We start from the raw sequence: 14981 nt of genomic DNA, 5'->3' as shown, positions 1-14981 counted from the left end.
GAACTCCTTTGGGATGGCCTGTATCTAGAGTTCGAGGACACACTCGGCGCCCACTTCCAACAAACGGCGGACCCCTACGTCATCGACTGCTTGTACCAGCACCGGGGGAACTACGGCGCGGGGCTGCGGCTGTTCGACTCGCGGTGGCCGGAGAAGGACGATTGCCGGGACCGCAACGGCGGGTGCAAATACGTCTTTGAGGGTGGGATGGTGTACAAGCACTTTAAGAAGGGCGGGCAGCGGCTCGTCGGAGATCTGCCGGCGAAGGGCTGCAAGAAGTTCCTCTTCTTCCACGTCGCCTGCAAGGAGAAGCCACACCGCCACCAACTCGCCGCTCGAGTCATCTCATGGTGGCAGTACCAGACGCACAATCCAGAAGAGGACAGATGATCGGTCATTGACATATCTATACATATAACGTATGATTAATAATAATAATAATAATATTAAAAAGTATAGCGACAATTAATTAAGTGTATCTTCTCTCAAAACACTTGATTATTATAATTATAATTATTTATTTTTTGTATGAATACCTCTCAGAGAGCACACTGACTATTAAAAATTTATTAATCTAGTTACAAAAAGAACCATGTTATAACAATATAGAGAACTAAGAAATGAACCCGATTTAAATGAGTAATAATATATCGGCTTAAGCATTTGAAATCAGAACGTCTGCTCCAATATCATTAATTAATTAAAGAAAGTAGTCTGTTATTGTGAAACTAATTACGTGTACGATTAGGATCACAAGGATGTTGTTTGTTGTTTGTTATCGTTGTTATTTTCAAAACTGCACTCCTCTCCTACTCCCTGTACATGTATAGACATGATCACATTCTCCTTCAATCCCTAGACAAGATGGCCGCCCGGTTTACCTTTCCGGCAGTCATCGCCTCAGCCTTCGCCGCACTAACACTTGCCATCGCCGAACCGCGGCCTTCGCCGCCGCCGGACAAGAACCCGTACAAGATCACCATGATGAGCCGGCTAATCTACCAGATGTCTCTCCCTGCGAAGTGCGAGGTCAACTCCTCCAAGGAGTCGAAAGTACTTCGACTTCATAGCCATCAAATGCATGTACCGGTACGAAAGGGGGTCACGCTGTTCAACTCGAGGTGGCCGAACAAGGACGAGTGCCTCGCTCGCGCCGGCGGATGCAAGTTCTTGTTCGACGACGGCTGGACGTTTGATTAATTATAGGGCGAGCGCCGGGAAGCGGTTCGTCGGGGATCTGCCGACGAGGCACAGCAAGTTGTTCTTGGAGTTCTTGTACGGATACCGGGAGAAGCGCCACGAGCAACGCCTCGCCGGGCGGATCATTACTTGGTAGGATCACTGGACGCACGTTTGATTCGTGCATGCATGCATGATGACGTACGTCATGAACTATGTATGGGAAAGGAGCTTAGTTGGAAATACTAATGGAAAAACGCATGTACGTAGTTATTAATGTGCAAAAGTTGTTAAATATTAATTTGACGGGTCAAAATAATATTTCTGAAAGATAGCTCTTGAGTTGGATTATAGCTGTTGTATAGTTATTCATAGTTAATAATTTTCCAGGTTAATTGCCCATTTTCACATAAATCATGTCATTTTTCTTTAGCATTAATGTTTTCCTCTTTCCCGATCTTGGTCGTAAGAGAATAATCAACCGAACAACTAATGGATGCCATCTGATAAAAAGAATACAAAAGAACATTAAACCCGGTCTTGGTCATAATTTGATTCTCTCTGACGCTGTACATATATATAGTTTACATACAAAACAAGAGTTGTTCCACTCTATTCTCAGACAAAAAATGACCAAATGGGAAGGTTTAGGTTGGCTGTCAAATCACGTGAACCACAAAAGGATACTTCCTTTTTGTGATGGCATACGATATATATTTATTTTCCACTCGATCCGTACCCTACCAACTTGTCACAAGTTCCCATACAAACCAATATTTTTCTTGTGAATAATATGCTCTGCCTATTTCCTACTTATCCAAGAATAAAAAACATCCTTTCACCAGTGAATTGTAAATCTACTCATTTGAGATCACGAACAAGGGTAAAAGAGTAAATACAGGCCTCAATAATATACCATCTATGATTCTATCCTCCCGTGATAGAACAACCTCACATGCATGTATACATACAAAGAGGACTAGGAAATGTTAAAAGATTGCCACATGGAACCAGGGCTATACAAATTCACATGCACTCCCCCCCCCCCCTCATAGAAATGGCAAGCAATCAAGCAACAACAAGAAGAACAAAAGAAAAAGAACAAAGCAACTACACCTCAACTATGGCCATTGGTCAAGCTTTACTGAGAACATAGGGTGGTGGTGGGCTGTGGAGGGGCAACAGCCTGTGCAGCCATGGCCAGTTCAAACTGCCTCATGGAGAGGGAGGGGGGAGGGAGGGGAGGGAGAGCAGCTCTGGAGCTCTATCATCCCATCTTTTCATACTGCTAAGATTGTTGAGTCCATCCCATCCTATATGCCCCACATGTTGCACATCAGTTGGCAAACCAATCTCCATCTCTCTCTCGTCTTCCTCGTCCTCTTCGTAGACTACAAAGAATTGAGACAGAGTACTCTTGAAGTTCTTGATCAGCTTCTGAAGCCCAGCAGAAAGCCCAGACGAGCTTCGCGGCTTCCCAATATTGCACTGGCCCTCATCTTCTCCACCTTTAAAGCAAGAAAGTAAGATAAGCAAATTAATGTGCACTGAATATGAAAATATGTAAGGGTTGAGATGTAAGAATTACAGTAAGAAAGAGATGTTGAGGTTGGCTCGGCATGTGGTTTCTTTGGCTGGTCATCGACGACAGCTATACTCGACTGCGAAACGCAGCCGATGGAGAAGGGAAGGACCACGAACCTCTCCATGCGGCGGTCCCTCATGGCCTCATGAATAGAAGAGGGAAGAGGGTTGCAGTATGAGTAGGAGGGGGGGATAAGAGAAAGACGAGGGTGGTTATGGGCATGAAAGAAATAAGGTACAAGTGGATTTGTTTGTTATATGGGGTGCTGTTGGCTTTGTAAACAAGTATGAATGATTCCAGAATTTAGAAGCAACTGTCCAAGTTTGGTGAAATTGAGAAGGAGAGAGGGGTCATGGAGTGGGTTGGGTTGGATTGGTTGGTTTGGCACCTAAGCATTTTACTGATTGCAAGTCCAATTTGTAGGCCAGCCTGAGACCCCACCACCTGTTTTTGTGGCTATTCAGAGAATTTGGGCTTTACACTAATTTTTATCCATCCTTGCATACCAAGATAGCAAGAGACCCTTTCATGATTTCCTTCACTTCTCCCAGCTTCCAACTACTTTCAAATCAGGAGTTCTAGATGGATTCAAGAGTGAAATTAAAGCAATACAAAATAATAATAATATTAGAGTAATAGTGGAGAAACCATTATGAGATTGGATCACTAAAATCATACCTTTCTCGGTTTATACAGAGCTAAAAAGTACAATACTTGGATTAGGTATTGCATTCTTTTGTTACTTCTACGTTTAATGGGGTGATGGGTCTTATGTCATGTAAAGTCAAAAAAGCTTCAGTGATGTCTAGACATGATTGGTACTTCGATATAGAAAAAAATTGAAGGGCAGAAAACTTACTGATGATAGATAGCTGCGAACAAAAAGCTCCTTTGGTGATGATGTCGTGATTGCTTTTACTATCCTTGAAGGAATACAGCTTGCTTCCATGTGCTGCAATTCACATCTTCACACAACAACTAAAGGCAGACGAAAACTTTTGACGTGCAATTCCAAAGCACTCGAATGGAGCCATTTGTCCTACTTCAAAGGTTAATTCTCCTCCTAAAGAAATTAGGTGCTTGAATGCTCTGTGATTGGGAAGCGAATGAGTAGAAGTTAAGAGTCGCATAAGATAAATAATTCATGGAGATCCACTGAAAATTTGCAGTATGATGTGTTTACTGCTTAATATTTAAAAGCCATGATATCTATCAATATGTCTAACAGTAACAGTCCAAGAAGCAATTTATTGGATGCTATTAAAATTTTATTGAAATCTAACTCCTCAAGCTTGGAGAGAGAATTTCTTTTAAAGGTGAGAGCACCCTTTGTTTCACTGATTTTATTAAAAATAAGCTCCCTTAGTGCTTTTTGATAATCAAATTAGTACCAATGAGAGCTTGTTTCTGCCTTATCTCCTAGAGATAATGTAACCTAGGAATCCTGCTTCTATAATTTCTAAGAATGTCAATAGTTTCACCTGTTTAACTAAATGCGGGCCAACACATGTTGTCACATATACATCAGAGAAAGGCTTTTGGGATAGTGATGGATGATTTGAAAATAATTTGTCTGCATTAATCAACTCAATGTAGGCCAATAAATATTTCAAAATTCTAAACTTTGTTAATGTAGGGCAATAAATAAAAAGGGCAGCTCATTTGACTGTTGGGAGGAAAAGAGATTGCACAACAAAGAGGGCCTCAGCAAAATTACTCGTTTCCTAAAGGATATTGTCCAAACAAGAAAGAAACCTACCTTTTAATGTATAGAATATTTGGGAGGTAACAGATTACACGGTAAGCTCATGCAAGCAAGGAAAAACCCGTATATATACCTTCTCAAAGATGAAAAGAGCCTAGAGAGAGTGGGGGAAGACGGTAAATATTGTAATTTATACTGAAAGTACCCAGAGAAAGTGCATACCAGCATGCTGATAAGCTAGTGGTGACTATCCCCAAGATGAAATGCTTCATCTCAGAGTGCAAGGAGTGTAGTCATAATGTCCCAGTTTCATTCACCAGAAATCTTCACAGGAACACTTGGCATCTTTGAAATGATGAAATCGGTATGAATCTCTAACAATTATCTCCCTATTCGTGACTTGGCTGATATATTTGATAGCTTCATGACAATCTGTGCAAACACGCAGATTTTTCATGATCCTAAGAGGTGTTCCAGCAGGAGTGCTAATGATCCCAAAAGCAATAGCTAGTTTTTCACTATGAAAATTTAAAGCTGACTCTCTTTGTTCCTCTTCTAGATCATGAAGAACCAAATCTGTTCTACTTGAATAACCCATTTCCTTCAACCTTCCAATCACACTCTCTAAATAAGTATAAATCTCATCTGTCTTGGGGTGTGACACATCCCCTACAGTAAATGTATGGACAGTGTTCTTTAAATAAATCCAAGACCGACCAGGTTGCTTTCTAACCCCTCTTTCTTGCATCACATTTCTCAACTTATGAGTATCCTCCCACTTCCTTTTGGTGGCATAGATATTTGATAGCAAAATGTATGATCCAGCATCATGTGGTTCAAGTTTAACCAACTGTTCAGAAGCCAAATTTGCATATTCTATATGGGTATGAACTCGACAAGCCGATAAAAATGCTTTCCAAATGACAGCATGATTGCTAATGTTATTTTCATAGATGAATTTTTTTGCTTCATCAAGTAAACCTGCTCGACCAAAGAGATCAACCATACAAGTATAGTGCTCGATACAGGGAACTATTCCATAATCTTCCTTCATTGATTTGAAATATCCATATCCTTCTTTAACAAATTTGCTGTGACTGCAAGCCGAGAGAACACCTGTAAAGCTTATCGCGTTTGGCATTATCTTCTCCTCTAACATCTTCTCAAAAATCTGTATAGCCAACCTCCCCTGCCCATGCATAGCATAGGAACACAACATTGTAGTCCAGAGGACGACATTCCGACTACTGATGCTGCCAAATGTTTTACGAGCATCCTCTAAACTACCACATTTAGAATACATGTCAGTAAGAGCAGAAGTCAAGTGTACATCTGAACCATGTCCTAACTTTATAACACAAACATGAACCTGCCTCCCTTGCTCAAGAATCCCAGTATTAGAACATGCAGCAGCAGAACTAGTGAGACTAAATTGGTCCATCACGACCCCTTCGCGTAGCATCTTGCGGAAGAATTCAAGAGCTTCTTCATCCCTAGCATTTTGGACATATCCAGCAATTAACGTACTCCATGAAATGGTCTTTGCTGTTGAACAATCAGCAAACAGAGATGAACTATTGAAAATGAATGATGAAGCTTCTATTTTGCCACATTTGCAATACATATCTATTAGAGAGTTTCTAATAAATGCATCGTGCTCATACCCGGTTCTCAATATTTGGTTGTGAAGCTGCCTACCTAACTCCAGCAAAGCTAAGGTACCTGCCAATGCCAATGCAATGGAAAAGGTCAACTGATTAAATCGCGGGCCAATTTCCATCATTTGATAAAGGAGCTTTAGGGCCATCAAATCAAAACCATGTCGAATCTGCCCACTAATGATTGTATTCCAAGTCGAAACATCTTGAAAGGGTGATTCCCTGAACAAGTCCATTGATCCACATACATCACCATTCTGCAGATAGGCACCAATCAAAATATTCCACGAAACAGTGTCCCTCTCAGTCATCATATGAAAAGCTCTCTTGACATTCTCAAAATCACCACATTTGGCATACAAGTCAAGAATAGAATTCTGTAGCACAACATCCAACCCTATCCCATTTCTTATCATCCATCCATGAATCGTCTTACCATTCTCTATGTCACTAAAGCCTGTACAACACTTCAAGACACTAGCAAGAGTAAATTCATTCGGCAAAATCCTTTCCGCAATCATTTCCACAAAAAGACGAAATCCCATCTCATTCTCTCCACTACGTGAGTAGCCCGAGATCAAAATGGTCCATTCCAGCACACCTCTATGAGAAATTTCTCCAAACAGCTTCCGTGCAAGACCCAATGAACCACACTTGACGTACAAGTTGAGAAGTCCGGTACCCACTTCTCCATCTCGGGCAAATCCGACCTTGATCGCCCTCGAATGGAGGAATTCAACTTCCGACAGGGCAGTAGAGGTTTTCGACGAGCTCTTGAGCAATTCAGCAAACGCCTTGAGGGGGTTTTCTAGAGGAGCGGAAGGAGCGGTTGGGGAAGAATTGTAGGCTGAGGTGAAGGCTTTAAATGGAGGGAGTGAGATTGGTGATGGGAAGAACGTAGCGATTAAAAGGGAGGGAAAGGGGCGGAAATTTAAAAAGTTGATAGGATCAACGACTACTCCTTTTAGAAGTGTCATAAGGAGCTCCCGGAGCCGAGTTGACGAACTCTTACTTATAGGTTGAGTGCTGCTAGGCACGTGCGACTCACGTGAGAGGTAATCAAACGCTCACCTGGGCAATGCATATGCCTCGAGATTGTCAAAAGCTTCGATCACAATAGGGAGCAATGATTATACCACCCTCTCATCCTAAAAAGAAAAAAGAACACAACTTCTCTCTTCTTCTTTTTTTTGTGTAAATACTCTATTTGTTGAGTTATTACAAAGGCAAAACTCCTGCCACATATATTGGTAAATACATACAGAAAATCTACATGAAAAATAATAGTAAAAGAATGCCTCTTTCAGAGATCTGATGCTGATCTCCTGTCAAGATGTCATCTTGCAACACCAAAAAGTCAAGAGATAAGAAAGAATAAAGATGAAAATGAATGAAAAAAAATGCCTTTTATGATATAGATGATTGAGTATTACATACTAACTCACAATTAATAGAAAGTAGAGTCTAAAATTAAATAAATTTCTTTGATGTACTTGCAAACAAGATTTTGCAGTCACTAGAATAGAACAAAACTCTGACTAAAATACAATAGACCAGCAGCTTCAGATTTTCAATGTAATCCTAGGAAACAGTTTGAAGCACAAACTTCTTCCCCTTAGTTACCCCAGAAATCACCACCATCCGGCTTCTTCACAAAGATTTGGTTGAAGTCTGGGCGCGACGTCTGCAGTTAAATTCATTTGTCGGTCAGAGTGAATTGGTATATTGTTGTTTGATCTCTCAGGTGAAAAACAAAAAGCTTACGCAACATTCTGGTTTCACAAATATAAGTACAAGCCAGCGGAGCTCTGTATATGACATGCTACAATAAAAAAATAAGGTAACCAACTGTGAAGTGCATGCAGAAAGAAGCATAAAATTTACCAACCATAATAAGTTGATAGGCTCCTACTATACGAGAATGACACCCAATTTTTCTTAAATCAGTTTACTCCATAAGTGTACCAACTACAAATTGGATAGATGAGAGAGCGAGAGACTGTACAACTAAACGCCAAAAATATTATAACAAAGTCCATTGCATACTTCACTCAAAACAAATCTAGAAAAGAAGCATTCAAGCTTTTTTCTATTCCCTCATTTCCAAAAAGAAGAATCCAACTAAAATAGATAAGCTGATACCTATAAAGCAGCTATGATTGCCTACACCTATTGGGCCTCCCAAAATTAGGCATCTCGGCCTGTATAAGAAATTTGACATGTGAAACTTACAAAATCAAATGTAATGAACTTCAAGAAAATGATCAGTAACTTCGAAATTTTTTAGTCCCTGTGGTTTCGTGCAATAAATCTTAATGGTGTTAGTCTCTTTTCTGAACACATAGGTGAAAACTCGCTATCCAACACAATGGCAACTCGATAAACTCTCTTTCCAACTCTGGCCTCCCCTCCAACCTGCCTCTTCAAGTCTCTCTTCATCTGTGGGTTGGTCACTAGAGGAGAAACTTTAATGTTCCTCCGGCCAGACCATTTTCTCCATAATGTTTTCATCTTGAAGTGAAATGTGGTGTTGAAATGTAAAAGGTAAGGGAAACTGATTATGAGTACTAAATACTAATTGCAATTACAAATAATCACACCATTCATGCAACCTATAAAACAAGAGATCCCAACAAATCTTAAGAAAAAAGCTGCATATTAACATGATATATCAACTAAATATAACTTCACAAATAATTGGATCTTGAATAACAAAACTAATATCTGACTGTTACTAATAACTAAACTCACTACAATTTTACAGCAATATGCCCAACATTCTACATTCTATAAACAAATTCATGGTTTTACAAGTTTAAAGTTGTGAAATTGTCAATAAGCTCATGGCAAAACAAATTCAAGCATCCCCTAAAGCCTGTTACAATCTCAATCATGACGAAATTTCTACACTCTACCAACAAATTCATGGTTTTACAAGTTTGAAGTTGTGAAATGTCAACTAGCTCACTAGGGCATCCATGAGAGCCTGCTGAGAAGAGCTATCTACCTTTGTTAGCATTTTGGATTTGATAGTTTAAAGCAAAGCAGGCTTCAACAGCTATCCTCAAGTAATAACATGCTAATATCATAAAAATGTAGTAATAAACTGAGATCTAATGCTTAAAACCACTCAATAGGGGAATAAATATCGAAGAGACAATCCTTTTACTGCCCTCGAATTTCTTCCTTAATATCACAAAATCTGAACTCCGACAAATAACTAAATTAGAATCTGAAATTAGCAGATAGGATCTCAAGTCTTATTCCCAATAATTAACTATCCCTAAGCATAAATTTCGTCAATTTCTTGCGAAATTGCAAGATGTTTCCTATATTTCATCAAACAAATGAATCTGATTAAAAGAGTTCTTACCAGGTCTTTAAAGATGAGGAAGGCGATGGCGAAGAAGAGGAAGAAGAGGATCTCAAACTCCGCGAGGCGGACGAAGGCGAAGACGGCGTCGACCGCCCTCGTCAGCAACGACTCTCGACGCACTCGGCCGCCGCCGCGTTGCCCTTGCATCGCCACTCGATCGGATTTTCTCGAGATCGCAGCCGAGCAAGGAAAAAATCGGACCAACCTTATTCGCGAATACGTGAGGTTATGCTGATAATATCGACTAACACGGGAAGTGGATAGTCCGTAGTCATCTTTTATTCATATTGAATAGTTTATCGGAGAGATGTTTTTTATGTTTAATTATAATGTTAGAAAAATAAGGATAATAGATATGGTATCCATAAAATTAATAACATCATGAGAAAATTGATCTCTAATTCACTAATAAAAATGAAACCGATGCTAAATTAGTTATCGACATACGAAGTTACTAAAAAACGGTAAGAAATTTGACTACAAATTTTATTTTAAACTCTTGAAGAAAATTTTAAACTAGAAGATAGGATCACATTTTATATTACACGTCTTCAAGAAACCCCACTAAAGAAACTTGCCTCACTAATCACAAGGGCACCTTGATGAAAAATTCTCCATCCATATATGACTTTGCTCTCTAACTAGATCTGCAGATAGATGCACCAATAATCCTGAATTCATTGGACTGCAACAAGAACAGCCTAGTCTTATGTTCCAAGTACTCATTCATTAGATATACAAACTTCCATACAGCTACCAATTGGAAACATCCAAAGCATGATTACATTAATGATCACTTAAAAGAGTTAACCATCAGGCCAACCTAGACCAAATAAGCTAACTACCAAATGCATCGCTTTTCACCCATGAGATCTCTACCCTTTTCTGGGTAAATATGTTGTTTATTCCATTAATGACATTTTGCACATACAATCGGTAGAAGAATAAAAAGGGCGAACGGGAAAAGGAAATTCACGTGGCACTAAAATAATAAAAAGAGATGGTATATGTGCGTCTTGTTTGCCCAGCAATAATATTATCAGAACATCCATTTTGGAGACACTTGAACGACACTTTGACGGGGTTTCGCGGGCTGCTCTGTGGAGTTCCTCTTCTTCATGCTGGAGGAGACTGTAGGGCTGAAATAATCATGGCTCTTCTGTGGCAATGCTACAGTCTGCGAGTGAGTTTTTCTCACAGGGATTAAGGTGTGCTGCTTCTGCAAGGCTCCTTTGCGTACTGCCGAGTTTCTAGGTGAACTCCATCTGCTGTAGTTTACACAGCTCTGGCTTCTACCAACCTGCTGAAGCTTGGGCCCTTTGGGACTTGGAATGTTTCTGCTTTCCATAGTTTCAGCTGAATACATAGTCTCCTCTCCACTGCTAAATCCATCTCCTTCATGACCTAACTCTGAAATCTCTACAGGAGAGGAACTGGACTGACCCTCACTGCAACAATTGTCCTGACAAGTACCCCTTGCGAGAACATTATTATGGCCTTCATGGTTGACTTGTCGCACCTCCTCTGATACTAAGCCATTCTCTCGTGATGCGTTTCTAAGATTAAGTGGCTGGGCATTGTTTTCATCAGAGAGCATTTGCTTTAGGGGCAATGGTAGGAAAATAGATGTTGGAGCCCTAGGAGGAAAATTGATATCCAACAGCTGAACAGCATGTTCCTTCTTCTGAACTGGTCTAGAAAGTCCCAGGTGGGTTTCATAGATCTCTGAAGTCGGAAATGCCTGCTCATGCGTGGAACGCAGATCAACTATTGGATTTTGGTCATATAGAACGTTTGCATTACCTGAACTGCCAGACCAATGCTGATATTTAGGTCTTGGAGTTATCTGTGAGGATGAGGCATCATCATTCTCCCTTTCCATTGGCTTAAAGACACGACGAAGTGTGAAAGAAGTAGAATGTTCACTCTTCTGTCCAGCTGACATCAATCTAATGATAGGCAACTTCGGCTTGCTAACCTCATCCAAGCTGCCCTCCCAATGCTGGTGTAACCAATCACATATGACAGCGATAGGGATCCCAAATTGCATGGATATATCCTTCTTCCAGGATAGGGAAGAGGAGGAGGATGTAGATGAAGACCTTGCAGTGGGAGACGATGCAAGTTTCATGGGATCACATACCATGAAAGCTAGATTACCTTGGACATCAAAACCAGCAGAGCCAGGGCACCAAGTAACTCCATCAGTCGAGAGTTTTATCAGGTTATCAGTGGCTATAACTACTTTTCCCTCACCAACTGTCAGATCCTTTTTATCTGTGTGCCCTAAAACATAAACCGTGCTGCCCAGATCTATACTTGGATTGCAACAGGTTTTCAAGTAATAAGGATGTTGTCCTTGTGAAATCGACTCACCATCCACAATATCAAGCCCCACAATTGTAAGATCAAGAATGGAACTGGTAATGAAAAATCTGAAATAAGAAGGAAGAAAAAAATGAGCACAACATTTCAATTTGCTTACACAAAGAAATATCAGTATTTTAGCAAGTCTTGGTCGCAGCAATCTCAACAATCTCTTCTGTCATAAACAACAGATAGCTTCTATCTGCTGACTCCAAGCAAGTTCATAAAATTTGTATAATAGAATTTGTACATTGTTCAGATAATTGAAAGGAAATGCCTAACTAATACAACTCAAATCTTCTCACAAAATGCATCTGACTTTTATCCAGGTACATTTGTATCTAATAAATACGCATCGCCTTAGCTGCATCTGGGTTTTATCTTTTATTCAAAATAATTGTATACAGGAAGGAAACATTAATCGCATGTCCCTCAATTATAAGAAGACTACTGTAGCAGATGCAAATACGATACGAGGATTGAAGGACCTATGGAGGAAACAATGGATTGATATGCTCACGAAAGAACAAAGCTGGCATGTTAACAATTTTTTTTTTAAAAAAAAAAACAGATAGACAAATTCAAGGTTTAACTTATTTCTTGTTATTCAGAAATTTTGCCTGAGATGCTGCATTTGCGTTCAAAAGTATAATACAAGAGGATTTCACGCCAAGAAAGAAAACACAAAATGCTGTAAATAAAAACAGTAAGCCATGAGTCAAAACTGACAAAACATCAGGACCTCTTAAAAGTGCATTGTATATTAAAAGTTCATGAAAGCTAACAATACTCGCGCAAACAAAGAAAGATATTAAAAAAACTAATTAAAAGATGCTTGGTGGTAAACCAATACCCTGAAGTAGTGAAGTGACAATTCTGTACTAGCTAATCAACAAAGCATTAGAAAATGTTTGGCTACTCTTACACAGGATTGTACTAATTCATCATAGTGATTACCAGGCCAAGTCATCAATAAAGTGGAATTCATAGAGCGTAAATATTATCAAGTATAGTCTGAGCCACTGTCATCTGTCACCAGGAAAATGAAGCCAGAAATGCTTCTAGCTGAAAGTCTTTCAGACAAAATGTACTTAAAATGTCAGTAAGAAAAAATGATGCTTCTGAAGGCCTTTGCCGATTGGTGAGGATTAATGTTCGACAGATTAGCCTACGAATATTATCTGATAACTTCATTTATTGCACCCTAACTTCTCCGTATGAAAAAATAAGAAAAGAAAATGTCAAAGGAAAAGATAATCGGATTTTGCTTAGTTTCTAATATATCTTAACAGAAAATTCCAAGTGATATGAGTGCTTTCGGAACCTTATACTCAACCAAATCTTTTGCCCCAATTAACAATATGCTGCTGAACAATAAAACAATTACTTAGTTCTACTCACAAAATCTTCAGATCCAGACAAATAACATCAGGATCTACGACCCACACCGTGATCTGACCCAATACGTCTACAAATCAACACCGCCACACAAATCCTGGTCCTAAGCTCAAACATATCTAGTGTAACTAAAATATCTCAAAATCGGAGTTTTTTCGAGTGCATTGTCGTCTTAAGCAATTCGAAAGCAAAACCGACAAGAGAATCAAGCATACCTGTGGGGGACGAGCCGGGCGGCAAGACGGCCATGGCCGAGCCTGATCTCAGCGGCCTCCGCAGCCGGAATCGACGGTATGTTAGCGTGAGTTGTGAGAAGAAGATTCCGATGGATCAAGAACCCAGTCCCCCCTCCGCCGCCGCCGCCCACGGAAATGGCAGCAACCGCGGCGCCTTTGGCTGCGAAGAGGCCCTCCTTAACCCGCTCCGACCTCGCCCTCCCGGAGCAGAAGCACCACCCGGAGCCCTCTCCCAGAACCCCCATCTCCTCTCCTCTCCTCTCCTCCCGACGCCTAGGGTTTCCTCCGATCTGGGGACGGGACCCTAATGTCCCATGGCTCCCGAGCTCGGCTTAGCTCGTAGCGGCGGGTTTCGGTACGTGTCGGTCGCAGCGGGGTGGGTCGGTCCGATACGTTCAGCGGAATCCGAGCGGTGCGCTCTCGTGCCTACTCCGCGGGAATAGAGGACTCGTCTTTTCCATGCTACTTAGAGCGGATGATATATTGATATATCTACTCTCCATTTTTGTGTTCATATGTACTCTGCTGATGATGTGGATTAATGAGAGACAGAGATAAAAAGAAAAAAGAAGTGAGTGACAATGAAAAATGAGGAGTGTTATTAATACAGATGCCATTGTTATGGAGTACAGTACAAATAGAGGCAGTGAGAGGTGGGAGGAGGTGGGACTGTGGGAGGCATGGGAAGTTCATGAGAAGGGTTAAAGATGTAAATTAAGTCAGTTAATTTTATATATTAATTTATGTTTAGGCTTCTTTTTTATTTTTTTTGGTAGATAATAATAACTTTTAATTTGTAGAATTAAGTCGGTCGTTAAAAAAAATTGGAAAAGATAAATTAATAGCAAATGTCAATGAACATCGAAAAACTCACTTAATACGTGTCGGTAGCACTAAAAATAAATGATTAATAATCCGTGTCATATTGTCGACTTCCTCTACTTGTACAGTTGTACTATCCCATGAATTCTGGCATCCTAGTTGTCACTGTTCTTCGTGGGGGTAGTGGGGGCTACCCTTTTGCCATGTCTCCGTGTAAAATTTTAGAAAAATTTATACATAACACTCTGTTTTACAATATAATTGTAATTTTTATATTTTATATTTTTATTATTTATAAATTAAATTTTTTGATTTAATAAATATATGCTAAAAATACATTGAGTTAGATTTAAACTAACACCGCCAGACTATTTTATTTTTAAAATAACTAAAATGCACTTAGTATGACTTGATTGATAGTATTTTTATAATTCTTTAGTTTAGTTAATTTAATTTTAAATATTTAGTTAAGTTTAACTAACTGATCTAACGATATGATTTTATTAAATTATAGGACTCAATTTATAAATAGTGAATATACACAGTATAAATCACAATTTTATTAAAAGATAGAATGTTATATATAAAATTTTCAAAATTTTAATTATTTCTCCCAATCTCCCAACCTAAATATATCATGCAAAGCAAGTGAATT

General features: G+C 39.6%; 3 protein-coding genes and 1 pseudogene across 3 annotated transcripts; all 4 read right to left on the bottom strand.

The window, feature by feature from the left end:
- Positions 1-2063: 2063 nt before the first annotated feature.
- On the bottom strand, positions 2064-3307 carry LOC140785707 (CRIB domain-containing protein RIC4-like; annotated as a pseudogene).
- A 1204-nt stretch (positions 3308-4511) lies between these two features.
- Positions 4512-7104, bottom strand: LOC140787670 (pentatricopeptide repeat-containing protein At2g03880, mitochondrial-like). Its single transcript, XM_073136728.1, has one exon. The coding sequence runs from the start codon at positions 7102-7104 to the stop codon at positions 4783-4785; it is 2322 nt and encodes a 773-aa protein (XP_072992829.1). The 3' UTR covers positions 4512-4782.
- Positions 7105-7514: 410 nt separating this feature from the next.
- On the bottom strand, positions 7515-9759 carry LOC140785725 (uncharacterized). Its single transcript, XM_073133699.1, has 2 exons — positions 9501-9759; positions 7515-7811 (listed from the first exon to the last, which is right to left on the bottom strand). Exons 1-2 carry the CDS (start codon positions 9648-9650, stop codon positions 7743-7745), a joined length of 219 nt encoding a protein of 72 aa, XP_072989800.1. The 5' UTR covers positions 9651-9759; the 3' UTR covers positions 7515-7742.
- Positions 9760-10210: 451 nt separating this feature from the next.
- LOC140787374 (uncharacterized) lies at positions 10211-14110 on the bottom strand. The gene is made up of 2 exons (XM_073136266.1): positions 13484-14110; positions 10211-11938 (listed from the first exon to the last, which is right to left on the bottom strand). Exons 1-2 carry the CDS (start codon positions 13747-13749, stop codon positions 10543-10545), a joined length of 1662 nt encoding a protein of 553 aa, XP_072992367.1. The 5' UTR covers positions 13750-14110; the 3' UTR covers positions 10211-10542.
- Positions 14111-14981: the final 871 nt, after the last annotated feature.

Source organism: Typha latifolia, chromosome 4 (assembly GCF_019914945.1).
Source record: "Typha latifolia isolate L0001 chromosome 4, TyphaL0001v2, whole genome shotgun sequence".
Lineage (NCBI taxonomy): Eukaryota > Viridiplantae > Streptophyta > Magnoliopsida > Poales > Typhaceae > Typha > Typha latifolia.
The sequence above is the reverse complement of the archived record's forward strand: the minus strand, read 5'-3'. Positions and strand labels throughout refer to the sequence as shown.

Bases quoted from the DNA above. Each gene is read 5' to 3' on its own strand.
- LOC140785725 (XM_073133699.1), bottom strand. From the start codon at position 9,650: ATGCAAGGGCAACGCGGCGGCGGCCGAGTGCGTCGAGAGTCGTTGCTG. The intron at 7,812-9,500 runs GTAAGAACTCTT...ATTTAACTGCAG, and splicing joins TCCTCATCTTTAAAGACCTG to ACGTCGCGCCCAGACTTCAA.
- LOC140787670 (XM_073136728.1), bottom strand. From the start codon at position 7,104: ATGACACTTCTAAAAGGAGTAGTCGTTGATCCTATCAACTTTTTAAAT.
- LOC140787374 (XM_073136266.1), bottom strand. From the start codon at position 13,749: ATGGGGGTTCTGGGAGAGGGCTCCGGGTGGTGCTTCTGCTCCGGGAGG. The intron at 11,939-13,483 runs GTATGCTTGATT...TTCTTATTTCAG, and splicing joins GCCCGGCTCGTCCCCCACAG to ATTTTTCATTACCAGTTCCA.